This window comes from Nelumbo lutea, chromosome 8 (assembly GCF_056320005.1).
Source record: "Nelumbo lutea isolate HS-2025 chromosome 8, American lotus-T2T, whole genome shotgun sequence".
Lineage (NCBI taxonomy): Eukaryota > Viridiplantae > Streptophyta > Magnoliopsida > Proteales > Nelumbonaceae > Nelumbo > Nelumbo lutea.
In genome coordinates, this window is record NC_142691.1 from 49,438,680 (window position 1) to 49,463,798 (window position 25,119).

The 25,119-nt window shown below is 35.9% G+C and overlaps 1 protein-coding gene across 2 annotated transcripts; it reads left to right on the forward strand.

Annotated features, from left to right (window-relative positions):
• The first annotated feature begins 615 nt into the window (after positions 1 to 615).
• ORP4C (OSBP(oxysterol binding protein)-related protein 4C) lies at positions 616 to 23,564 on the forward strand. 2 transcript variants are annotated; one of them, XM_088956781.1, is made up of 7 exons: positions 616 to 788; positions 12,476 to 12,631; positions 14,819 to 15,064; positions 17,853 to 17,949; positions 20,502 to 20,793; positions 21,658 to 21,760; positions 22,542 to 23,564. In XM_088956781.1, exons 1-7 carry the CDS (start codon positions 786 to 788, stop codon positions 22,797 to 22,799), a joined length of 1,155 nt encoding a protein of 384 aa, XP_088812907.1. In that variant the 5' UTR covers positions 616 to 785; the 3' UTR covers positions 22,800 to 23,564. The 2 variants fall into 2 exon arrangements, with proteins under 2 accessions (XP_088812907.1, XP_088812906.1); XM_088956780.1 differs by lacking the exon at positions 616 to 788 and adding an exon at positions 11,437 to 11,840.
• Positions 23,565 to 25,119: the final 1,555 nt, after the last annotated feature.

The window sequence follows — 25,119 nt, forward strand, 5'->3', positions numbered from 1 at the left end:
TAAAGATATCCGATCTGAATTGGATAAGAATTCAGTGGATTATGATTCGAATTTAAATTTGAATGACTTATCAGATATCTGATTTGAATTGGAATAAAAATTTTAATGATATAATATAAATAATATATTGTATTATTTATATAATATACATAAATTATATATAATATTTTATAGCTAATAGATTAGATCGGGTTGTGGCGAATTAGATTAGGGTTTGTAAAGATTTCCTTACCTTTCCTTTCTTTTTCCTTCAAACCAAATACAACTTAAATAAATTGACTTTTATTTATTGGACCTGATTTATTAGAATCAAGAAGTATCTGAATCCGACTCTTATCGAATCTAATTTAGGTTCGAAGCAGATTTGATCCGATTTATTTGCAGCACTATTCAATTTAACCCAAACAAAGAAAACAATAACGGTTGGAGCATTGAAGGTGTAAGTTTCCAACCAATTTTCCCTTTGAGAAATGGTTGGAGTATTTAAGTGAATACTTTAAAGAAGATATTACTATGTAATAGATAAGTATTGAACCTACCCATGTGAAGAAGTCGTGTTCTTCCTTCCTTCTATTAAGCCAGCGCCATTAATATTGTTCATTTATTGTAAGACATGATGGACCTAGTTGCTAATGAATGCACAAAATACTCCTTTAAAATCTGTAGACAAAATTTGAAAGAGAGATCAGACAGACAGGGAAAGTAGAGAAAGTAGAGAAATATTCAATCTTGTTTGCAGAAACCTCTTCCTTATTAGTGTCTCTTCTTCACCACTAGAGCTAAAGATGGTATGCTCTCTTTTACCATCCCTCTTATCATCTTCTACCACCTCTTGTTTTTTTCTTTTAGATCTTGTTTTAAAACAACTGTGTTTGTTTAGAGTGCAAAAAACTTTAGCTTGGGCTAGATGGGGACATTGGTATCAGTATCCTTGAACCTGTGTGTATGCAGTTAAACGATGGAGTTGATGGTGCAGATACTTAGGCTGTGTTTGGTTTGAAGGAAAGTGGGGTTTAGGGATTTTTGTTTTCATTTGATTTTGAAATGTTACATTGGTAAAACCAAAAACACCGTTCTTGAAATACACGTTTTTTGAACTAAAAATCTATGGACGTATATGCAACCAACAACATGTTCTTTGTGTTTTTGTTTCGAGAAACAATCTGTTTTCAAACAAGATGGTTTTGATTTATTTTAGGAACGGACAAGAAGAAAACAATTCATGTTATAGAATGCCCTCTAAATTGTTTTCTTGTTGTCAGTTCCAAAAATAAATCAAAACCATCTTGTTTGAAAACAGATTGTTTCTCAAAACAAAAAAACATGTTCTTGGTTGTGTGTTTATTTTTGTTTTCAAAATTAAAACTAAAAACTTGTTTTCATTTGATTTTTGTTAACCCACTTAACTTAAAGATAATCTTTTTATGTTCCCAAAAACTTACACAAATCGTGTCAATCTATCGATGGGAATTTTGCATTAATTCATTTAAAGTTTCAAATATTGGATCATGGATGTATAGATATATGTGTTTTAATTTTAATTTAGAGTTATTGGTTTAGATTATATTTGGATGAAATATATGTGGTAGATAAAGATGGCATTTATAAATTTGTTTAGGCAATGGACAATTGCATTTTTATTTTACTAATTAAATTTATTTATCGTTTAATTTAAATAGATTAACCATGCTGGTTTCATGTTAATTCAAGTTGTATGCATCATTTTAGTATAGAATTACATTAAATGGGTTATCAATTTGAAATGGGTGAATGGAAAACTAAAGAGGATAGGGTCAAAAATAAACATTTTCAAAAGAAATTAATACTAGTTAGCACCAATAGGTAATAAAATAAGAGAAAGGATATTAAGATGATTTGGTCATGTATAGAGAAAACTATCCACAACTTCAGTAATGAAAATTTATTTAAGCAAAAAAAAAAAACCGCGAAAAAAAAAAGTAATAAGAAGTAATTTGTTACAAGTTGAAGGGATTGGAATACCCAGGGGTATATAATCGTGGATTGATGTAATAAGAAATGATTTAAAAGGCTCATAAATTAAGAACGGATATGACATTGGATAAAAACATAAATAGCAAAACAAGATTCATGTAGTGGGCTTTATATAGAGATGTCAATGGGTAGGATTAAATGGTAAAGTTGGGTTGGCCCAACCCTATAGGGTTTGGTTAGGATCAGATTTATATTATCTGGGTGTAGGGTTGAGTTAAGTAGGGTTTTGGCTCTTTGACCTCAGTTGGGTGCCATCCCTACTGGATCATGCTATCCATATATACATATAGAATATTCTCGTAATTTATTATGATTTTTACTCCCATATCAAATTTTAACTTAAATTAATGGTTTTTAAGTTTTCAAAATGTATTATAAAAATATATTTAACAGACAATGGATTGGGTGGGGTTGGATCCATATTTAATTAAAAACTATTAGGTCAGGTCAAGTCAAGTTAGGTTCAGGTGGGACCATCGAAGGGTTTGGTTAGGATTGAGGCAACCTGTACCGAACCCAATTTGCTCCCTAACCTCATACATACAGTTTAGGAGAAAACTTCAATAATGATGATATGATGATGATGTTCCAGTTAGGTAGATGGTTGAATTTAACATTTAAGCTCAGTTCGGAAGGAGTAAAATTACAAATCTGTAGAGCATAAAACTTTGTATTTTATATATATTTATACTGTACATATTTATATTTGTAATTCATCCAAACTGAGCCCTAAGGAAGTATCCAACTTGAAAGCTTAATGGCTTTTCCATCCCAGTGAAAGGTCAATGGTTCAATTGTCTAGGTCAAACAGGTTTTCTTAATGCATCAGAATTAAATGATAAATATATTCAAAATAGAGAAAAATACAAAGCCTAATAAAAAAGGGCATTTTCTAATCATACTAAATAAAAACAAAAACATGTGAGATACATAAGAATTATAATGACGCAATTAAATGAAAAAGATACAAAACAAACAAAACAAAAAAGGGAGTTAATATTTGACTCATGGCCCATTGATATATATATATATATATATATATTTTATAATATATGTTGTAAATATAAAAAAACCGATAAATTGAAAAACTGAATTGGTAAAAAACTGAATCAATCAATCGATTAACCGATTGGTTTTGGTTTGTTGTTTTTCAAAATCTGGCAGTACTAGTTCAATTTCAAAAACAAACATGGTTTGGTTACCATGAGCACCTGTACCTATTGATCAAGTCAAATGGTTCAACGGTTCAATAGATCCAGTCACTAATGCTGTGTTTGGTTCAAAGGAAAAAGCAGGGAAAGGAAGGGAATTAGGGAAATGTAGGGAAACTATTACAAACCTTGTATAGGTTTTCTTACCTTTCCATCCCTTTCCCTGCTTTTTCCTTCAAACCAAGCACAGCCTAAGGGTATATTTAGGACCATTGTCATTTTCTTAGGTAACGTTTGTGCAAAAAATATTGCTTTCTTAGGTAATTTGGGATCTAATGCACATTTTTTATTATTTATTTATGAAAGCTAGCGCCTTAGACACCAAATCTATACTATATATAAAAGTGGGAATGCAGATTGGAAGCTTTTTTGGACTAAAATTACCCCAATCTTAAAGTATTAACTCCCATTTTATCTTATTAAATCCTATATTAGGTTATTTTTCACTAACAAATGATACTAATTAGATCTATGCCAATATTTTTAACAATATAAACCTCTTTATTTTAAAACTAACTCAATAACAAAACCATTCTTTAACAAAAAGGTGGCTAAGAAATTCATCCATCCCAATCAAATTGATTAACTTATATAGTCATAGTTAGTTAATAAAATTTTTAAAATAGAAATAAATATAAAAATTATAAAATATAGAAAAAAATTAGACACATTTATGATATTTTTATTTAATAAGTGTAATAAATAAAAATTATTTTTATTGTTAATGAAAATTAAATACATAATTTATAACTAAGCAAAATGAAATTATTTTATTGTTTGACAAAGATCAATAGTTCAACTTTTGGGTCAAATTTGTTAGTGCTTAATGCCATAAATAAATAAATATTAATAAAATATAAAAATACAAAACAAAAAAAAAACATAAATTTTGCAAAAGAACATTTAGGCAAATGTATAATATCATATAATTATCATATTAAACAAGAAGTGTGACATATTAAAATTATTTTTACACATAGAAATAGAAAAAGAATTATAGAAAAATTGAACACATCTATAATTCTTTATTTACACTACTAATAAAAATATGAATAAGATTATGAAACATTCTTTTAACTAAACTTAGGTCCCATTTGGTTTGCAGGAATAGGGGTCTGGAATTGGAATCGGAATGGGCTATTCCGATTTCAATTGTTTGGTTGGGTGGAATTGGAATCCTACTCCCATTCTTGCTGGAATGGCATTCTCCCATTTGAAGGAATGGCCATTCCGGGCCTCTCCCTTGGGAATGAGATCCCATTCCTATTGATTTTAATTCTCATTCTCATTCCTATTTGAACCAAACAGACTATGGGAATGGATCATGTTAACAGGTATATTATATGTACTATACACAGGCTTAGTACCCGTAGGGGTACTTTCATAATTCTGTAGACATATTGTTATGTATGGCCATAATAGTATAAATAAAAAGCTTCACTCGACTGAAGCTAAGTTTGGTTGAGGTCTTAACTCAATTGCCTCTTATTCTTCTTCCTCTTCTCCTCCTTCTTCTTCATTCTTCTTTTCTCCTTCTTCTTTCTTCTTCTTGGTCCTTGCTCAACATGGTATTAGAGTAGGTCCGTCCAAGCCTAGAAAACAACTAGCTGAGGTCTCTCTCCACTACTGTGAAGGAGTTATAGTATTGATGCTTGAAGACAAGGAAGAGGAAGCTTCTCTAGTGTTGCGGTTAGTCTCCATTACCGAGTAGGGCTCTGCTACATGTATGCTGATTGTTCAACTTCCTAGCACAAAAAAAGGGTTCGGCTACATGTATTTTTTGCTGGTGACTGAGTTGCTTCGGCTAAGAGGACTGTAGAAATCCATCCCAGATTTTCAAAGCAAGGCTCTAACCTGAAGGGAAGTTTGAGTTCATGACTATACTTCCTATTGCTGGTACTGATCTTTTTTTTCCTCCCTATTTATGGCTTCTTGCACGACTGTTAATGTCCCTGAATTTGAGTAGGGACCATTCCCCTTCCTCTAATTGTATGTTGCCCTAGTCTGCTCTCTAAGGAGTTGTTGATGAACCCTAGAACTTGAGTGACTGTTCGACTGCCCTGGAAAGTGGATATCAGCCGATTAGGTGTGGTGAATCACCACTTGTATTGTTGTTCCTACTGTGTTTTTTTTTTTGGAGCTGGGAAGCTGTATCAAAGTTGTGAATCGTATGTCATTCAGACCCGGTTACACTACATGTGCAGTTCGTATATTGTTCTGTGGACTCCTACACAGTATAAGTCATAAACCCTAGTACTACAACTGCAATGTTTGTGCTTGGTTCTCTGTGAGGCCAAAAATCAGCAAGTGTCTAGTTGTGGACTGTTGCATCTCTGTAAGACTATGCTTTGGTTTTGTGTACTTCTAAACTGAGAATCATGAGTAGTGAAGATTTAGCTACATCCAAAATCTCCACAATGCTGAATGGAATGAGTGGGAACAATGACCTATCCTTCCCTATGGTTGTTGTTCCTCTTGACGGGTTAAACTACCTACATAAATGGAAGAATCAAAGAACCACCTTCTGGAAATGCAGAACATGATAGATGGGATCAAGAGAACAATATGGTTATGTCATGGCTTTTGATCTCCATGCAACCGCAGATAAGGAAGAACTTCATGTGGGTTGAAACTGCAAATGAGATATGGGATCAGGCAAAGTCCACATATTCTGAACTTCAACACTATGCCAAAATTTATCAACTGCAAGCAGCTTCATCTACTTGTAAATAGGGGGAGAGGAGTTTATCAGTTTATTACTCTGATCTGACAATTGTTTGGAAGGGTATGGACCATTACCAGAATATTGAGTGGAAGTGTGAGGAAGAGGCAAAATTGTATAAGAAACTTGTCTCACAGCAAAGGGTGTTTGCCTTTTCACATGGTCTCAATCCTATCTATGAACCCATCAGAGTACAAATTCTAAGTTCTAAGGATCTTCCTTCAATTCAGGAAGTCTATCAGTCTGAAGAGAGTAGAAGGAACTTGATGAACAACACTGGAGGGGATGCAATTGTGTTAGCGGCAAAGGGGGGGTCCCTCTACTAGTAGTGGACATTCTTTCAAGAGAGGGGATCTCCAGAAGAAAGCAGAAGATAAGGAAAAATTGTGGTGCACTAATTGTCAGAAGCCCCAACACACCAAAGATACTTGTTGGGATCTCCATGGGAAATCGAAGTGGGCTCAGGATTTACCTAAGAAGCAAGGCTCATATGGTATTAGAAGACCCGGGCAGCAAGGTACCAAGAAACACCACATGGCCAATATGGTTACTCGGGAGAATCAGCCCTCCACCTCCACTGTGACTTAACCACCACATGACCAATATAACTACTCTGGATCCGACCCAAGGGAGGATATTGTCAACTCCTTCAATGACCATTTGGAGCTTTATGGTAGAACAATTTTCCAGATGGATGCTCCTCCCACCACCTCTTTTGCATCTACATCAGGTAATCCTGTCACAACTTTCCATGTTGCTTTTCACGACCTTGACTCTCCATGGATCATTGATTCTTGAGCGTCAAAACACATGACTGGTATGTCCTCTTTCTTCCAAACTTATCACCCTCTTTCCGGAAGAGATAAAGTGAGACTAGCTGATGGATCATACTCTCCCATAGCTGGTCAAGGAACTCTCTCTCTTCCCCTTGGCCTTACTCTTTCTAATGTTCTTCATGTTCCAAAATTTCCTATGAATTTGTTTTCAGTCAGTAGTGTTAAAATTCCTTAAACTGTTCCATGACTTTTTTCCCTTCTTATTGTGAGATTCAGGATCTGGCCTCGAGGAGGACGATTGATAGGGGTCGTACGGTTGATGGACTCTATATGCTGGAGAATACGACTGGCATTCTTGTTACAGAGTCTATGAGTCAGTTCAGAAAGAGTTAAATGTATTTATGGCATTATCGTTTAGGTCACTTGTCTTTTGAGCCGTTGAAAGTTGTTTTCCCAGAACTATGTTAGTCTGTGTCTGTTTCCAATTTTTCTTGTCAAACGTGTCAGTTAAGCAAGCATTGTAAAACTCGAGTACTTTATTACCTTCATTGACGATTATTCTACATACACTTGGGTATATCCAATGTAAACCCGTGAGGAAATACCAAAAATTATCCAAGATTTTCAACGAATGGTCTTTACCCAATTTCATACCAAAATTCAAATATTTCAATCAGACAATGCAAAAGATTTTTTTCATAGTGACCTCACTGAGTTCTTTGCTTCACATGGCTCACTTCACCGAAGCTCTTGTACCCACACGCCACAACAAAATGGTGTGGCTGAATGGAAGAACTGTCACCTTCTTGAAATGGCACGGGGTTTGCTACTCCACATGAATGTTCCCAAATGTTTTTGGCTTGAGGCCGTCCTTTGTTCTACATACCTCATTAATCGAATGCCCTCTCGTTTGTTAGAGTACAAAGCTCCACATCAGCTTCTCTTTCCTAAAGCCCCTCTTCTTTCTATTCCTCCTTGTGTTTTTGGTTGTCGGTGCTTTGTCCAAAACCTATCCCCCACCCGGGGAAAATTGAATTCTCGTGCTATCCCGTGCATATTTCTTGGCTACTCATTCTCTCAGAAAGAGTATCGTTCCTTTGATCTTGTTTCATGGAAATTCTATGTCTCCATGGATGTTACCTTCTTTGAGGATGAGCCCTTATTTCCTATTTCTCCTAAGGGGGAGTGTAGGTATGAGGAGAAACTGGTTCAACTTCCTCCTCTCCCTACTCCTTCTCCTTCTCCCCTTTCTCCATCTGATCCTCTACCTTTCCGTGTTTTTTCTCGTTGTTGTAAAGGCCAATCAGGTTCAAGAGCTGAGGAGAATCTAGAAGTCGTACCTCAAATGCCATCAAATTCGTTGGGGGAAGATTATACTCACTCAGGTAATTTGACTCTTAACCTCCCTATTGCTAATGATCTTGACCTTCCCATTGCCCACAGGAAAGGGGTTAGGTCGTGCACCACCAAACACCCCATTTCCAACTTTGTTTCCTATGAGAACATCTCACATTCATTTCATGCTTTTCTTACCTCCATTGACAGTAAGCATGGGGCTGATGGATCCGTGGAGAGGTATAAAGCTCGTTTAGTGGCAAAGGGTTTTACTCAAGTATATGGGGTTGATTATGTAGAAACATTTGCACCTATTGCCAAAACGAACTCTATTAGAGTTATTTTCTCTCTTGTTGCCAATCTGAATTGAGATCTACATCAGCTTGACATCAATAATGCCTTCTTGAATGGTGACCTTGAAGAGGAAGTTTATATGGTTCAACCCCCCGGTTTTTTGGCTCAAGGAAGTGAACAAAAGGTGTGCAAGTTGAAAAAGTCTTTATATGGGATGAAGCAATCACCAAGGGCTTGGTTCAGCAGATTTTATATTGCAATTTAGAAGAGGGGATACAAGTAATGTCAATCAAATCACACACTGTTTGTAAAAAGAGTAGAAGGTCAAATGGCTGCCCTAATAGTATACGTGGATGACATAATTGTTACTGGTGACTGGAAGGATGAAATTCAAAGTTTGAAGGGCTTCCTTGCCACTCAGTTCGAGGTGAAAGATCTAGGACCCGCCAAATACTTCCTTGGGATTGAGGTTGCCCAATAAAAAAGGGGTATCTTCATCTCCCGAAGGAAATATGTCCTAGATTTGCTCAAGAACACAGGAAAGAATGGGATTAAACTAGTTGACTCTCCCATTGATCCCAACCATAAGTTAAGTGACAGTCAAGGTGAACCACTTAAGGATGTGAAACAATTTGAGAGGCTTGTAGGGAGATTGTTGTACCTCTCTATGACTTGTCCAAACATAGCATATGTTGTTGGTGTCCTCAGTCAGTTCATGCATGCACCTAGGTCCACCCATCTTGAAGCAGCAGAGAGAGTACTGCGGTATCTTAAGAAGTTCTCGGGTGCTGGTTTATTATTCCAGAAACTTGGACACTTGAGAGTTGAAATTTACACAGATGCGGATTGGGCTGGATCTCAAAGTGACAGAAGGTCTACTGGTGGTTACTGCACCTTTGTAGGAGGGAACCTTGTTACTTGGAGGAGTAAGAAGCAAACTGTGGTATCTAGATCCAATGCTGAAGCTGAGTACCATGCAATGGCACACGGAGTAGCCGAAGGTATGTGGATAAAGAATTTATTGGGAGAGTTGGGTTTTTTAGTTGGTAAACCCATGACTCTACTCTGTTACAACAAGGCAACTATTAGTATCGCTGCCAACCCGGTACAAAATGATAGAACAAAGCACATTGAAGTTGACATGCATTTTATCAGAGAGAAAATCATCACAGGCGAAGTATGCACTCCATACATCAGCTCTGAAGACCAACTTTCAGACTTATTTACAAAAAGGCTAAACCATTCCAGACATCAAGGTCTCTATGACAAGTTGGGCATGATTGATATCTATGCCCCAACTTGAGGGGGAGTGTTAACAGGTGTATTATATGTACTATACACAGGCTTAGTACCCGTAGGGGTATTTTCATAATTCTGTAGACATATTGTTATGTACGGCCAGAATAGTATAAATAGAAAGCTTCACTCGACTGAAGCTAAGTTTGGTTGAGGCCTTAACTCAATTGCCTCTTATTCTTCTTCCTCTTCTCCTTCTTCTTCTTCCTTCTTCTTTTCTCCTTCTTCTTTCTTCTTCTTCTTGGTCTCCTGCTCAACAAATCATTCAGATTCCAATTTCGACTACGAACCAAACAGACCCTTAGAATGAGTTAACTGGACTTTAGGGTTGTTCATAAGAAGGCCCAACCTGACCAAACCGACCCAAACCGAGTCAGCTGGGTTTTCATCAACACCAGTCGGTTTCGGGTTGTACAAATTCATAAACCGATGGTTCAAGTCGGTTTCAGTTTTCTTGTGTGAAAACCAAAACCGACCCGAACCAAACCGACTTAGTTCCTTCTTAACTATTTAAATATATATTTTGATTTTAAATTAAATCGACCTAATCTATTTAAATATATATTTCGATTTTAATTTAAATATATTTTATATTTAAAACTATTAAATAAAAATATTTTAGTTTTGCATAAAAAATAAAATATTTGACAACCCAAACTTGCACCACCCAGGCACATGGGCCATGGGGGGCATGGATGAACTTAGAGTCGAAACCAACCCAACCCGACTCAAACCGACGTGATAGTGAACCGAAAATTCTGGTTAACTAAATCGGTAGGTTTGGTTTTGATTTGATATTTAAAAAAAAATCAAAGATATAGATTCGATTTTGGTTATATATTATATTTAGTATTTTTATTATATTTATATATTTATTTATAAAATATATATAAATATAAAAGTATAAACCTAACTGATAAACAAAATAACCGATTGTCTTCAATTCAGTTTTGATTACCAGTTTTCCAAAAATCAATAACATCAATTGGGTTTGAAAAAGAGAGCAATTCTTCCACACGTTTGGGAATACCAATGGACTCTCTAACTATAACGCCTCACATGCGCCCAATAGCACATCTCAACTGTGCGTTGGGTGCATCTCCTTATAACATTTTAAGATGATATTTCGAATGCATGGTTAGATGTGAATGTTAGGAATATGTGGGATACTCTCCGTGGGGAGCCCATCTGAAACCCACATAACAACCTAATTGTACATTGGGAGTGATCACTTATTTGCAAAATCATTAATTTTACAGTCCATAAATTAATGGGGATGAATCCTAACTATGAATTGATGTTAAATGCGATTTATAGGGAGCTGCCATTCAAAATTCTGCATTGGATTGCAAAATACTTAACCCTAAATTTTAAATCCATCGGCAAATAAAATCAGCGTTTCATCCCTCCAAAAAGAACAAAGAAAAAAAACTGTATTTCATCCCAAAACATATGGTTTAGCATTAATTCTCCAAATCACAAAAAACTCAGCCAACAGTTCTGACTTCTGCAAATAATATTTAATAAACTTTTTATGCCATTTTCTATTTTTCTTGTTGGTGTAGGATTAACCCCTTCAGAAATTACAATTTCCAGACGTCCTGGACAAAACGTGCGGTGGGGCTTGCTCAAGGCCCACGGAGGCCCACTATTTTGAGCCTACACAGCCTTTTCTAAACACGTGCCCAACTATTTTTTATTTGGGCACGTCCCATTTTTAATAAACCGGTTCCTAACTACACCACTAAAAAATACTGTTTAAAATAAAAACGATAAAAACTAAAATCTTCTGGTATTTTTCTATTTTGTGTTTGAAAAACAGAAAAGCATTTTTTGGTAATAACAAAAAAGCATTTTAAATGATATGCCCATATCAAACCCCCCAGAAGGCCAGACTACCGTAAGGCTGTAACTAAACATAAAACAATAAGAAAATAGCTCGTCCCTCGTCGTCTTTTCAAATAAAAGGCTCAATCAAATGCAACTGGGTCGGTATTTCCCAGAAATTGGACAGACAGAAATTCTTTCATTAATCCTCTTTCTCCCTCCTTTCTTCTCGGCCGTCAGCGTACCCAAGGAGGGACCTCTGCAACTCCAAAACATAGAAGAAGAGAACCAACCAAACCTCCTCAACACCAATTTCGATCTCAGGAACAACAAACTCAGAGTTCAGTCACTCTCCTTCTCCAAATGGTACTCTCTCTCTCTCTCTATCCACCGTCGGAACCCAAAAGTTTTTTGTTCTCCTTCGTACAAAAAAGATGGCGGTTTCGTCATCATATTGGAATCCTGGAAGGTGGTTTTTGGTTTGTCGGTTAAGTGGGTTTCTGACTCAAATGACAAAAAAACCACCTTTCTTTTGATTCTAGTGGATGTGAACGAAAAGAGAAACTGGTTTTCCGATACGGGAAAGCGGTTTTCAGGCGAATTCCCTGTATACTTTGTCTCTACTCTCTTTTCTGGTTTCCATAGAAAAAAGTTCCCAAATGCGGCATTGCTTTTATATTATTTTATTAACATGCGCCGGGGTTGGCAGGATTCTGCCTTTTCAAGTTTCAACCACCACTCCCATTATTCGATAATATTCGTCTTGTTTTAAACTCACCCGCCGATTATAAAATTGCGGCTGGCAATATCTATCATGCGCACGTACGTAGGTTCGCGTACACAGTGGACAACCCGACGATATCTATGCTTTCCAGGAATTTTTCTTTTTCTTTTTTTTCTTATCACCGTTCACAGAGTATAAATAGTTGGACGTATATGATTTTCTGTAGATCGCGATGCAGTTGATAATGTTTGAGATCAATTACTATGGTGTTGTGCAGATCAAGGAAGCGAAGGTTGAGCTAAATGCAGTGCTCACACCGCCGTTGTCGTTGGAGAGTGGATCGGCCGCCGATTACAGAGCTCCGAATCTTGTCCAGCGTGTCTTGAGCCTCTTCGGGAATGTACGGCCAGGATCTGATCTTTCAAGTTTTGTGGTAAGTTCCAGTTCTTCTAGTTCTATTTTATTTATCCCTGACGTGAGGAGGCTCGGCTTGTTCTTGCTTCTTATTCAAGGGTGACACATGGGGTTCATTGGGTTGAGGGATGCGTCACGAAAAACGTTTCGGTTTCTTTCTCAAGTAGAGAAAATAAAAAAAGCAAGACAATGTGGAACATCAATAGGATATTCACACGTGGCTATCGATTTTTGCAAGGTGTGTCAGAGGCTACCTGGGATTCAATTTGGCTCAGTTATGTCTTGTCTCTTATGTGAGCCGAGACTGCCAAATCAGGTCCATGCCACATCTTGGGCCCACCTTACTGCCACCTTGGAAGAATCCCTTAACGCTAGTAACTAGTAAGATTTCAACGCTTCAGACGGCTTTTTCTTCTTCTTTTCAGTTTCCAGCTGGGTTAGGTGGAAGGAGTATGGGCTTCCAGCTTGCATAGATTTAGCCCGGCCCACTTTTAACGTTGACAGCTCCACAATGCGACTTCTGGCAGTTTATGTGAATTGACGAAAATGCCTCTGCGTGCGTGGATGGATATAAAACTATAAATCGACTGGATGGGCCAGACATTAGGTTAAGAAAAAGATGGTCCAACTGCAGATATTGGGTAGAAGGAATAATTGGGTTTGCAACTAATACAGATCCAGCCCAGCCCACTTTTGTAGGTTGACTGCGCAATATGCGACTTCTGGCAGCTTCTCCAGCGAATTGACCAAAATGCCATTGCATGTAATTTGCACCACTTAAAAGATTTAGAACCCCGGTCCATTTTGATGAATACTAGTTGATTGACTACCATATAAAAAACAATATAATCCAATTTTCACGCGTTATAACAGGTGGGCTGTGCTGGGTTCTGGGCCAATAGAAACCCAGGCCCAGGCCCGACCTGAGGAAAAACCCACCTAAACCCAAACACTTTCAGGCCCGTCTTGGAGTCTATCGGGCATATATATAAATTACCTGCCACAATAAATGAATTGTATTTGTTATAGATGAGTATTTTGACTCTCTACAAGCTTAAATTATAATATACTTATTATAAAACCCCAATGAAATCAAGCTATAGTTGAATTTTCAAAAATAAAGTAAAATTGTTATAGATGAGTATTTTGACTCTCTACAAGCTTAAATTATAATTTACTTATTATAAAACCCCAATGAAATCAAGCTATAGTTGAATTTTCAAAAATAAAGTAAAATACTTGCTCAAAAAGTCATTTTCTAATTAGTTATAAGATTGAAGGTGCCAACTGGTTCAGTTGGTAAAAGCTCTAGCTGGTTGTAGCGGATACTTGTATCAAATCCCACCTTCACCAGGGTTGGGGAGTAATGAGTTTGGGGGCTGAGCTACCCCTAAGGGTGATTATGGCCCAGGCCCACGCTCAGTCTAGCCCTATGATATGTCATATAATATATGGATATAACTATTTTATAATTATAAAATATAGAATATTGTATATAGTATGTATTATAGTTGTGATATTATAATATATATATATATATATATATATATATATATATATATATATATATAAATATAACATATAATCATGGTTCAAAGTATCAATACGCAGAGGCGTATCAGCACTTAGAAACACACGGAATCAACTTTTCTTTTTTAGTTTTTTTTTTTTTTCAAATTTTGGTTTTTGGGGAGTTAAAAAGGTTTTTTTTTTTATTATTAAAAAAGGGTGGGGTCCCAAAACAGGTACGATACGATTTGTTCGATACAGAGTGTATCATATCGATTTTTTGAACCTTACATAAAATAACATGTATACATATGTACAAATAATTGGTTCAAGTGAAAAACTTATAACCAATCAACCAGTATCATAAAAGTGCTAACCAATTAGGTGGTATTTATCAAAATTCCAAGAGGGCTTTGATTGGTCAAAGCTCTTCCAATATCATGTCTTTCTCACAACATAGATTTTTACATAAATAAAAAATTTAAACATCTGCAGGCTGGGCCAGAACAGAAAACCCAGGCATAAGCTTCGAATTTTCATTCATGGCTGAAAATGCTGAACCCTACCTACCCTTTTGTGTAGCCTAATGAAACCCCCCAAAAAAATAAAAAGCTATAACAAAAGCATGCCAAGAACTCATAACAAATTATTTAAAATTTCAATTTTCATTCCTTTTATTTTTATTTTTCAAATGCAGGTACCACCTCACTTTAATCTTCCAAAGTCGCACCTTCAATGCTTTGGAGAGTCAGTTTATTGCATTGGTGATGATTTATTGCACAAGTGTGTGGCTGGAAAGAACCCCCTTGAAAGATTTGTAGCTGTTGTTGCATGGAGTATATCAACTGCCCGACCAATGATCTTCGGTGTTGCTCCCTTTAATCCTACTCTTGGGGAGACACACCATGTTTCCAAGGGGACCTTGAATGTTCTACTTGAGCAGGTAATCAATTTCTTAGTTATTTACCATTCTATTTACAATCTGTTCTATCGCATCTTATGGATTATTACTCCAAAAGAATTTGAGTTGACCTGGTACATGGGTCATGGGTAATACATTAATAATTCTCATTTATTACACATTTTTGAATATATGATGTTAGAGATGTGTACACTTTTTCTATAAAATTTATGATTTTTTTTTTTATTTTTATTATTTAATTTATGACATCTTAAGTTAACTTGTTTATGAAATTTTATTTTTATCATAATTTATAAAATTTACAGAAATCTACTTTTGGAGCATTGGGTTTTATCAGTTTTTCCAATCCATAATCAAATCATCTGTGAGACTGGTTGACCCATCTCCCTAAACAAGATTTTGTGTCAATTTGACCACCCAGCACTTGTATGCAAAAAACAGTTGACTTTGTCAATGACCCAATAATCCATCTGGTTGAATCATTGTACTAATTGACTTGGTCAACATCATTATATGCTTAGATATAATCCACTTGATCAATGAAACAGTGATCCATGGCTTACAACTTTGATATTGATAGACATTTCACCATGTAGAGAAGGGGAAATTTTTGGGGATATTTCATTAATTTTCCTAAGATATTTGGAAAATCTAAAGAAATTAAGAAAAAAAATTCTAAAAGCATGGAATTTGTTAAAACTTTATGGAATTGTTGTGAAAAGCATAAGTGCAATTTTAATGTTTAAAAAACTAAAGCAAACAATTTTAATATTATCTGTTTTTGTCTCCCATTTAGTTCTTTTAGCCATCTCTTCTTTACATGTGACATTTACTTGCCATTTTGACTTTTGTCACCATATGTGTTGATTTGTTTGAAATTTCCTTTCTTGTAGTTATAGTCTTTTTCCTTTTTCATTTATATTATAGTAATTTAGTGAGTCATATCAGAATAATAAGACAATCATCCAATCACTGATCCCAACTTTTTAGGAAAATATTTTTATAAAAATTCAATGATTTTATTGAAATATTAGTAAGTTTCAATAATATTCTAAAATTTTAAACCTTAAGGCTCAGTTTGGAAGGAGTGTAAATACAAATATATAGAGTGTAAAACAGCACAGTTATTTTAAGAACTTTCCCTCAAGGCTGCATTCGGAAACTATGCAAATAAGTGTGAATGCAAATATGTAGAGTGTAAAATGGTCCATAAATTGCAAAGTTGGATTAGTTTTGCATTGACAAATTTATCTTTCTACCAAACAGACTTTTAGCTGTAATGGATGCAAACACGAATTCCAAGAAAGCATATGCCTTCTCTTATCAAAAGTCCACTTGAATGCAAATTTACTTCTTTTTTATTGATGTACTTTTACATCTTATTATCGATGTAAATATGCATTGGAAAATGTGTTTTCTGTCATTTTCAATGTATAAATGTAATGTTGCCAAACACAAGCAAAAGTGAACCAGAGTGCAAATTTACCATGAACCAGGATTTACACTCCATTTGCATTGTTTCCAAACACAGCCTAAATGTATAGATTACCAATGAAATTTCAAATATCGCTGATTTATCAGCAATGTATTGAAGATGTTAGGGGAAACATTTTTTGAATATTTTGTATAGCCCCCTAGTGAAATGGGGAGATTTTGGAGATATTTCGCCAACAATCACTAATATTATGAACCACTTGACTCTTTCTTTTTTTTGTTTTGATAAATTCAGAACGGGGGGAAGCATGTCCCCACAAATCGAAAACAGCTAATGACTCTTAGAGGTCTAGAGGTCTAGGAATGGAATTGCTTGGTACATCATTAGAGTGAACATAATTAGCTAACCAATCTGCAGCAAAGTTTCCTTCTCTATAGGTGTGACGATACTCCACCTTGCCTTCTAATCTCTCGAACAGCTCCCTGCAATCCTTGATGATCGGCATTACCCTCCATGGGGGGCTGATGCTCTCTTCAAACAATCTATAACCAGCTTGGAGTCACCCTCGATGATGATGAACCTGTCAAGAAAATTAAGTGTCACATTGTGGGCCTCCCAAGCAGCCCAGGCTTCTGTTACATTAATAGTAGATTTGCCTAATTTGTAGGCCTTAAGTCCAAAATATGGCCCATACGACCTCGGGCCACACAGGCAATGGTGCAGATTTCATGGATACAGGAGGCATCAAAATTAATTTTAATAATCTCAACATTAGGCTCTGTCCCATCTGATTTTATTTTTATTTTTCAAGTTACAATCTTTAGGGTATAGGATACATAATACCTTACCATTTCAAAGGAAAAAAGAAAAGAAAAAAAAAGAAGATAGAAAAGGTCGATCAAAATCTGAAATTCATCCACACTTAAAAAGCTCAGCATCTTTGTTCTGCTAGGAATTTATACCAATGCCTGTGATTACAGTTATTGAGGTGAAAAGCACTTTAGGATGTTGCTGAATCTTCCAAGTGCAGATGCCAACATCAACAGAATTTTTCATAAAAACTAAGGGAGTTAACAATGACAACTTTTTCTGTTTGAAAGAAATGTCCAAAGTGACAGATTATCTTTTGAGAAATGTATTCATGGTTCAATCATCCTTGAAAAGTTTGCTACATGTGTTATCAATTTGTGTATCTTAACAGGTCAACATTTTGCATAAGAATTTTCCTAGTTGATCAATTTTTGTGAAGATAGATTCAAACTCCATTTAAGAAATTGTTTATGTACTATAATAAATCAATGATTAATTATATGGTTTTCTGTTAACTATTCGATTGAATTATGTGTTGTCTCAAACTTATGCATTACTATGCAGGTCTCACATCGTCCCCCAGTTACTGCTCTACATGCAACTGATAGAAGAGAAAATGTTGAAATTGTTTGGTGTCAATACGCTGCCCCAAAATTCAATGGTATCTAAACTCTTCTGACTCAGAACTAGGATGATATTAGTAGTTTACTACTTTTTAAATCATTCAACATGAAATAACCACAATGATTTCTCACAGTTCTGACAATCTAACTTAGATATTCTATGAAAAACTTCATCTTTGTGGATTGACTCAGAAGCTTAATTCTTAAATGTGTCTTAAAGGCACCCCTGCCCACAAACCTTATTATGTACCTCACAGTCCACGCCTTAGGAGCCATCCCACAGGATCAACACATATACTTATCATATTTGATATGCCAATCAAAACTTACAATGCAAGAAAAGGAGGCACTATTTGTTTGATATAACATTATTGTTACATCATTCGAGTATCTACTCAACTACAGCTTATCCTTATTATTTGAGAACAGCTATCCATATCCTGCTCTGTTATTCCAGTTTGTTTAGGATCATAGGTACTATAAGTAGTATCCTTAGTTTTCTACCATTTATTTTATTGTGCGACTGTAATTTGTTGTCTATTAGGGAAGTTATGTCCATTTTTATAGTATATCCTCACAGTCCACGCCTTAGGAGCCATCCCACAGGATCAACACATATACTTATCACATTTGATATGCCAATCAAAACTTACAATGCAAGAAAAGGAGGCACTATTTGTTTGATATAACATTATTGTTACATCATTCGAGTATCTACTCAACTACAGCTTATCCTTATTATTTGAGAACAGCTATCCATATCCTGCTCTGTTATTCCAGTTTGTTTAGGATCATAGGTACTATAAGTAGAATCCTTAGTTTTCTACCATTTATTTTATTGTGCGACTGTAATTTGTTGTCTACTAGGGAAGTTATGTCCATTTTTATAGTATATCCTTAGTTAATCGTTATGGTCTAGATGAGTTCAGAATTGAGGGATATGATCTAAAGCCAGTATATCTTTCTTATTGGGTATGTCTGATAAGTTTTTCCCCCAGAGATAACAAATAATAATTACTGTTCTAAATAGCTTCTTTTTTTTTGGTATTGTTATAGATAGATGAAATTGACATTTCGTTTATGATTAATCTATAGTACACTTGGAAAATTTCATAACTGTGCACATCTAGTTCCATGTTTAACATCATCCTAATTGAATCAAGGGAGGAGGAAGAACAATGTGAAAACAAACAAATGAAGTCAATTCAGAGGATGTGAGATTTGAATCAATCTTCTGATTGGAATTAAAACATTAGGAGGAATACATGGAGGTGTAGGTGAAGGTTGACCAAGTTCTACATGGTGAATTGAGGAAGGCAGAGAAGTCTAATACCATGTAAACTACTAAACTAGAGTATAAGGCTGTGTTTGGTTTGAAGGAAAAAGTAGGGAAATGAAGGGAAATCTAGGGAAACCTTTACAAATCTTGTATAAGTTTCCCTATGTTTCCCTTTCTTTCCCTACTTTTTCCTTCAAACCAAACATAGCCTAAGGGTATACAGGACAGAAGAAGAAACTGAATGAAGTGTCCTGATATATGAGAAATCCACCCAAAGGTTTCATCTTATTATTATTTAAAACAAATCTATGATTAGATATCTATGGTCTACAGTAAATTTATTTGACATATGTAAAGGATCAAAAAATAGAATGCATACGATATGCCAGGTACACTCAATTAAGGCTGCTTCCTACAAATGTCCTCAGGGAAACCTTTTCTAAGGATTCAGACTGAAAAACAATATTTCTCTAGTCCTTTAACTTTGTCAATGGTGCTTTATTTGCAACCTATGGAGTTTTATTGAGGGAATGGAAGCATCGCCTGTTTCTTTAATTTGTTAATTAAAATGTCCAAGTAAATAGCATCTTATCTGATTCATGTCTGATCTCCTTTAAGCTGAAACTTGTCCCTAAAAAGAGAATTTGGGTTGATATAAGATTGCTGTTATTCTAACTATGATGCAGCATGTAAAAGTGATGCACCACTAAAGCCCAAATTGCTGCAGTAAATTGTCTGCCATGTAAAAAAATATAAAAAAGAACTTTAGCATTATCCATAGGAAATGTCCCTTTATTTCTATGTTTTTCATTTAATAATTTTTTAGAGTAACAGGAATGGAAGTTTATTAAAACAGAACAAATAACATACAAAAGACAGGAATCCCTGAGGTTGATATGGCCATGTTTTGTTCTCTATTGTAGGCTAGTATCCTAGCTAAACCTCAATGTATAATTTATACTTATAACTACTTCCCCCGATGGATCTGTTCCCCAAAATAATTGATCCCTGTGAGTTTCTTATCTGGTCAACACATCTAGCCATGCTGTTGGCACTTCTATGTGTCCAATGGAATGAAGAATTCAGTTCAGCTGCCAATTTTCTAACTTCCATCATGATATATCTGTATTTCCATGTGCCAATTTTATTACCTCTGAACCAGATCACTACTACCTTGAAGTCATCCTCCACCATGATGTCTTTGTAATTTTCTCCTCAATAATAGACCACAGAGAACTGCCATGATTTCTTCTCTTGTGGAGTTTTTCTTTTAATAATTAAATATCAATTCATTTCATTTTGTAATTGTAGGTGCTTCAGTTGAAGTTGCGGTGAATGGGAAAAGGCAAATGAAACTTTTGACCTATGGCGAAAGCTATGTATTGAACTCTCCCAAGCTCTTCATTAGATTCTTCCCAGTTATGGGAGTAGATTGGGTTGGTAATGTTACAATTCAGTGTGAAAAGTCTGGCCTTAGAGCAGAGTTGTGTTATGGAGGCAGTTCTTTTCTTGGGTTCAGAGGAAATCAAAGATCTGTTAAGGGAAAGATATTTAACTCAGCATCATTGAAGACAATTTATGAGATAAATGGCCACTGGGACAGGTTAGTATCTTGGACAAATTCCACATATGTTTTGTGCTTTCATTTCTTGTGTTACAGTTGCACAATAAGGTAATTGGCGCTGAACATGTAAAGGTAATCCAAGAATAAAATATGGCCTAGAAAGGCTTCAAAAACACATTTCCTAATCATCTCAGTCATCTTCCATCCAATTTCCTTTCTATCCCTGTTCTTTTCCATTTTTCTGGTTTCTTTTAGGTTGTGTATGGTTTGAAAGAAAAGGTAGGAAAACCTATACAAGGTTTGTGCAGATTTCCCTGCCTTTTCTTTCAAACCAAACACAGCCTTAGGTATCGCGTCCTTGAAATTTGAAATAGCCTCTCCTTTTTCAATATATTTGTGCCATTTCCTGCCTCAATTTCCCATTCAAGCAAATACTATTTTCATTTAAGGCCAAAAAAACTACTATCTTAAATACATATGGGTGTTCATAATCAAAGTTTGAATTGCCTCCCCACAGCATATCTTGGTGTGCATTGGGAACATCTCCCGCACTCATCATGGGGAGATGTTCCCAATGTACAGTTGGGATGTGCTGGGGGGTGCACCTTGTGGGGAGCCAATTCGAGCCCTCATCATCATATTGTAGATTTGTTATGCTCTATAAACGTCATAACTTAATGTTACAATGCCTGTTACTAGGATGGTTTAATATGTCATACATCTAGATGATTATAGAACAAATACTACGAAGCAAAAATCTATAGATCAGATTACTAGTATTAGTCATCTTTGTATTAAATTGTATGTCTCCAGCCTATGATTAGTTATTCAACAAAATCATCTTGCTTACAGCACATGAAATACATAGTGTTCCTTAAGAAGAATTTTGCCGTCAATTTGCAGAACCATTACAGTAAGAGATGTTGACAATGGGAAAGTTACAGAATTATACAACGCAAAAGATGTCATATCAACACTAAAAACCCCCATGGTTAAGAATCCAAAGGTGATGAACTTCTACTCACAGATTTGTATGTCTATCTTTTCCAGTGTTTTTTTTTTTTATTTATTTTTTTTAAGAACTGCAACTCAGCAATGATATACCAGCTCAGTATTTGCTCTGGGCTCAATTTTAGGACTGAAGTTGAGTTGGTTCTGCTTCCCCAAGTTGGTATATTTGATCTCAGCGGAACTCAAAATTTTAACTGGGAAAGGCTCAGAGTTACAGATTGAATTTAGCCCTGGGCTTCCCAAAGTGTAGGGGTGTCAATTGGACCGAATTTGGTCCAATCCGATCCAGCCCAATACAAGTCCATAAATGGACCAGGTCCAGTCCAATGCGATGAATACTTTGGATCATTTTGGACCATCCAATTTGTTCAAATTTGTCTTAATTTAGATTGATTCCAACCCAAACCTGGTCCATTGATATCTCTGTATTCTTAATGCACTAGATATTGGTTCAATCCGACCCTATCCAATATAAATCTATTATGGATGGACCATGTCCAATCCAATCCGATGAATATTTTGGACCATTAAGTCTGGACTGGTCCAGTTCAATGTCTTATTGGTCCATCCAATCCGTCCAAATTGATATTGATTTGGATGGGATCCAACCTAAAATCGATCCATTGACACCCTTACCAATATGTTTGACCTGAGCTGAACTGGCATGACGTAAGTCAATTGTTAGCTTTGTTTGTTTATTTTGATGAGTCATATCTTTTTACATTAATTCCTTTGTATAATCTGTGCTTTTTCTAACTTGAAATTCTTTCTAACAGGGATTATGGCCAAGTGAATCGGCTGTAGTCTGGAACAAAGTAAGCCAGGGCATTCTAAGCAAAAATTGGGAGAAAGCAAGCGAAGCGAAGAAATATATTGAAGAGAGAGAAAGAGAAATGTTTAGAAAAAGGGAGTCCAAAGGAGAAACTTGGATTCCCAAGTATTTTACTTTATCCTACACCAAGGAAGGTGGGTGGGAATGTTCACCCAAGCAAAGATGGGTCCCTCCAGCACCTATTATTGTCCCTTCATTATAAGCTTAGATGATAAGTCTATTATTTCATTTTAAACACAATGAAACTGAGAAAATGAAGACAAAATTGTACTCAAATAATATCCACCTTTAAAACTAAAAGAATAATAGAAAAGGAAAACACATCAAATGGTTGGTAAGATGGGGATAATGGATATGATGGTCGAGTATTTGTCTAATCTCCAGCCATTTCAACTTGAAAATTCCTAAGAAATAGGTCTCTTTAGTTTCTATTACTTTATAGAGAAGATTTATTCTGTTTCTGGAATCCATGTCTTGAGAGTTTGGAAAGTTTTAGTACCGGCCGGCAACATGATGCAACCCTCCTCCTTTGTCCATGCTTGGGACTGGTAGTGTAAGACAAGCTCACATCGGCGGAGTTGAAAGGGTAAAAGGGATAGGAGTAGACCAAAAAGAACAAGGGCGAAAGTAATAAAAATGATTTAAGTGCCCATAATTTAACAATGGGTGTGACATTAAGCAGAATGGAATGGCAGAAACAGGATTCATGTAGCTGACTCCATGTGATTGGGACAAGGCTTGGGCGATGAAGATGATGATGATGATTTACTCTGTTTTCTGTCCCATACTCCCATGTGATTCCCTATATAGTATCACTGTTTATTAGATATAGTCTGAGATCTCAATAGCTGCCACCCTGTGTTTTTAGCTTTGAAAACCACCATGGGTAATAGTGTAATACTAATGTTCAAAATATCCCAATGTATTGATGTGTATCAACTAATATATATACTGAAATTTAGACTCATTGATACTTTCCATGATTAGTATTTCAATTGTTTTAAACTTAAATTACTGACGTGGCTGCTATTGCGGTGGCGAAAACTCTTTTTATGTTGAGAAGCCACTCAGCAAATAATACCTAAATCAGATGTTTAAAAATCAATCCTGTTATGCTAAGCACAGATTTTAAAAGAATGTATGAAAAAAGGAGCTAGGGGTGCAACTTGGGTGGCCCTAACCCAAGCCCAATCTGGTTCAACCAAAGCTTTTTCATAGATTGGGTTTGACTTTTCAAACTTCAAATTAGGGTTGGGCAAAAAATCTCAGGCCTAACCTAAATTAAGGTTGGTCTTCGGTTAAGTCCTCAGGCCTAATCTTTCCAACATTTTATGATATATATATATATATATATCAATCTATTTCTACCTATAAATTGGGCTACAATGCTCAACTTGCCCAAACCCAAACCCAGCCTGAGATGTCGGGTTAAGCTCAGGTTGGACCTGAGTTGATAACTCAGGCTTAACCTTGAGCTATCAAGAAGGATTTGCCAATCATCATGCAACCCCTAGTAAATTCATGCTCTATGGTCTTTGCCTGCTAGTAAATCTGTAGGATATTGTCACTCTAGTTCCACTTTCCCTCGCACTATTCTGTATTCAAAGTAGGGGTGTCAATGGACCGGTTTTAGGTTGGACTCCGTCGATGGACCAATAAGACATATTGAATTTGGACAGACTGAACAGATCAATATGACATATTGGATTGGACCTGGTCCATTCATAATGAATTTATATTGGATTGAGCCAATATCTGGTCCATTGATAAAAGATAAGAACATAGGTGTCAATGGACCAGGTTTGAGTTGAAACCAATCTAAATTAACAGGAATTTGAACAGATTGGACAATCTCTGGACCAGTCCAAAATATTCATCGGACTGAATTGGACCAGGTCCATTTGTAATGGGCTCACATTTGACTGGACAGGATTGGACCAAATCCGGTCCAATTGACATCCCTATTTCAAAGGATTAACATTTTGATGTCCATGGGTTGTTGATGTTGGCGTGTACACTGCTGATTACTTAGTTCAGAGCCACCTTCAATCCTTATTTAATCTAGTTTTCTACTGAAGCTCTCTTTATTTGTGTTATGCCCTTGTTTTAGCCACCAATCCTTAATAGCAACATTGTCAGACTCAATCCAAATGTATATCGATTCTAGTGATTGGGCCATATCATGTCTCCTTGTCATCTAAGATTTGATATCGAAGTTGATGAAGGAAGAGAAGGGTATTTTTTGGTGGAATAAAACACCAAATAGCGTGAAAGGGGATGTGAGTACTTACTGGATGCCGTAAACCCCACCGGAGATTAAAGATAAGGTGGTCAAAGTTCGGATCGTTGTAGAGGTGGGAAATGAGAACTATCCACCCTCGACAAAATTTTCTCACACTTACCGCGCAACTTTCGCTTCTCACTATAGTCGCACCTATTTGGTGAGACCCCTGCGTCCCTTATTTTGAGAATACTAATACCATCTCATTGCATCACATCTCTTGAAACAAACATGAGAAACG